Source organism: Octopus bimaculoides, chromosome 2, assembly GCF_001194135.2.
Source record: "Octopus bimaculoides isolate UCB-OBI-ISO-001 chromosome 2, ASM119413v2, whole genome shotgun sequence".
Classification (NCBI taxonomy): domain Eukaryota; kingdom Metazoa; phylum Mollusca; class Cephalopoda; order Octopoda; family Octopodidae; genus Octopus; species Octopus bimaculoides.
The window spans coordinates 28,070,832-28,073,865 of NC_068982.1; the positions used below are offsets into that span (position 1 = coordinate 28,070,832).

Below are 3,034 nucleotides of genomic sequence, written 5' to 3' on the forward strand. Positions count from 1 at the left end.
AAAAAAAAAAAAAAAAAAGAAAAACTGACAAATATGTATTGAATATTTCTAAAATTAGAAACAATTTAATGTCACAAAATTACCTGTTTACAGATGATTTTCAACATTCTCTTTTTGAGTGTGTTTGGAATTGTTCTTGTTAATGTAATTACAAGACTTTAAAATTAACAAATGAATGAAAAATAATGCAGGTTTATTTTTCTGTGCATTTTGGTTCAAAGTTTTATTCCAAACCATACAAAATAGATGGTAAGTATGAGAAATACAATATTCATTTCAAATTTCGGCACAAGGCCAGCAATTTTGGGGGTGGGGATAAGTCAATTATATCGACCCTAGTGTTCAGTTGGTATTTAATCTATCGACCCTGAAAAGATGAAAGGCAAAGTTGACCTCAGCAGAAACTGAGCTCAGAAAGTAAAGACAGACGAAATGCCACTAAGCGTTTTGCTTGGTGTGACAACGATTCTGCTAGCTCGCTGCCTAAGATTTTTTAACATATTGCATTTTTTAAATGAGGAAAGTCTATCATTTGTATTTATTTAATTGTTTTACTGATCTTTAAGTTTGATAAATCCAGATGTACTTGAAAAGTACTTTTGATTGGCTTCCATCATCTTCTTCTCTGCTGCTTGTGGATTTACTATTTCCAAGCCCTAACAAAGAGAGAAATAAAATGTTTAGAAAAACAGGCAAAACAATAATTTGGATACAAAGAAAAAAGATAATGATTTTATAAATTAAACAAAGCAGTACTTGAGAAGACTTGCCCACCACAACAAAACTGAGATCCTAAAACTAAGGTGCCACATAAAAAGCATTGGTTGTGGGTGCTGGCACTATGTAAAAGGCACTGGTGCCACATAAAAAACACCCAGTGTACTCTGTCAAGTGGTTGGCATTAGGAAGGGGATCTGGCCATAGAAACCAAGCCAAAAATACATTATGGAACCTGTTGTGGCCTCTGGCCTTACCAGTTCCTGTCAAGCCATCCAACCCATGCCAGCATGGAAAATGGACGTTAAATGCTGCTGATGATGAAACAACAAAAATTATGGAAGTGTAGAAATTGAAAGTTGTGGTTTTCAATCTTCTTAAACATACATTAGTCCAGGAAGTGAACAATTCTGACAATGAAGTGAAGTTGGGCTTCAAGTTGTTCTTATTCCAATTCTATTTGCTTGTCCATTCATTTAATGTCTGTTTTTCCATGCTAGCATGAGTTGCATGGGTATTTGTTTGTGATAGGATTTCATGAAGGGATGCAATTTCTATAGTCAACCTTTTCCTGCTTTTATTCCACTGGTCTTTGAAAGCAGAGCTGACTGGTCATAATTTCAAAAAGCAATGTAAATATTATAACACTGTGTTGCTGAGATGGTGACAAGCAAAGCTGTTAAATGTCAACATTTGTATGTGCACTTACATCATCATCATCATCATCATCGTCGTTTAACGTCCGCTTTCCATGCTAGCATGGGTTGGACGATTTGACTGAGGACTGGTGGACCAGGAGGCGACACCAGGCTCCAATCTGATTTGGCAGAGTTTCTACAGCTGGACGCCCTTCCTAACGCCAACCACTCCGAGAGTGTAGTGGGTGCTTTTACGTGCCACCGGCATGAGGGCCAGTCAGGCGGTACTGGCGATGACCACACTCAAAATGGTGTATTTTACGTGCCACACACATATTTATATACACATGACAGTCTGCCATATAGTTTACATCCTTTAACTACACTCAGAGGCAGTGGTCAGCTCAAGGCTGTAGAAGTTCCACTGCATGGTACCTTCAGCAAGGCACCATGTAAGAGACGAAAAAGAAGGGTAAAAAAAGAGAAGGGGAGTGTGAGAAAGAGAATAAAAGGGGGAAAGAAATATAAATATAAAGTGTGAATGAATGCGAGATTTAATGACAGATCCTTATTTTAAAGGACGTGGAAAATTTGCATACTGGCTACAATTTAATATTTACCAGACTTCTTTGTATTGAATAAAAAAATAGGAGAAGAAACACTAAAACAGCTGAAACTCTTTCAATTGGCTAAACTTTGTACAACTAAAAAACAGAGCAATTATGTTATTTTATTACAGTAGTGAGGAATTCTAACTCTTCATGGATAATCAATAAAAAGAGAACAAAAAAAAAAAAAGCAACTCAGCAGCTGTATATTTCTAAATAGACAATTTACAACTAGTCAGTATATGGCATTGTTTGGATATGACATTGAATGTGACCTGGCCACATTCATTCACACACATAATCAGAACCAAAAGACAGACCAGTTCAGCAAATGGTAGGAAGAAGAAAATGAAGGGAAATGAGTCAGACAATTAGAATTAAATCGTTAGTTTACAACATCAAATTTCTCAATATCTACACAATTGCTTTACTGAAAAGGTGACAAGTACAGATTCTATGCATCCTTGTCTGCACATATGCATACATTTTCAATGTTTTAGCCGATAATTTAATCAGACTTATTCAAATAAGAGTGTACAAATACAGTCTTATTGTGCAAGTGGATTTATGATTTAAGACCTACGTATTAGAAGAAATTATTTCAATGCTTTGTTGTGTCTGGAGAGAGTCACTCTCTTTTAGTGCCTTATTTAACACACTCAACAGTAAAGTTTCTACTCATTTACTTATATATTTTTCCAAAAATTTTTCATTGCATCTTGCAACCTTTTCAATAGTCGTTGATTATGGAAACTTTACTGGTGAGTGTGTTACAAAATAAGGCACTAAAAGAGAATGACTCTCCCCAGACACAACAAAATATGTTTCAACACATGAACTCACATAAAGAATCTTGCAAACCAAATCCAAAAACGATTTCAATGAATTTTCCTCATAGTTTTATCAGTTGGACAGGTCAACAGTACATCTTCCCATATATATATATAGGTGAAAAGCGCTTTATTTAATATGTGACATTAATAAATATCTGTAAATGTACAAACATCCAGATTTCTGAGTACCTTAATTTTTTTCTATATAATTTCTGTACATCACCTCCAAACCTTCCAA

At 35.2% G+C, this 3,034-nt stretch overlaps 1 protein-coding gene across 1 annotated transcript in view; it reads right to left on the minus strand.

Annotated features, from left to right (window-relative positions):
• Positions 1 to 36: 36 nt before the first annotated feature.
• Positions 37 to 3,034, minus strand: part of LOC106872744 (U4/U6 small nuclear ribonucleoprotein Prp31) — a 32,186-nt gene continuing 29,188 nt past the window's right edge. Inside the window, exon 14 of the mRNA XM_014919832.2 lies at positions 37 to 656. Coding sequence (XP_014775318.1) covers positions 552 to 656 — 105 coding nt within the window. The 3' untranslated portion in view covers positions 37 to 551. The remainder of the gene's footprint in view (positions 657 to 3,034) is intronic.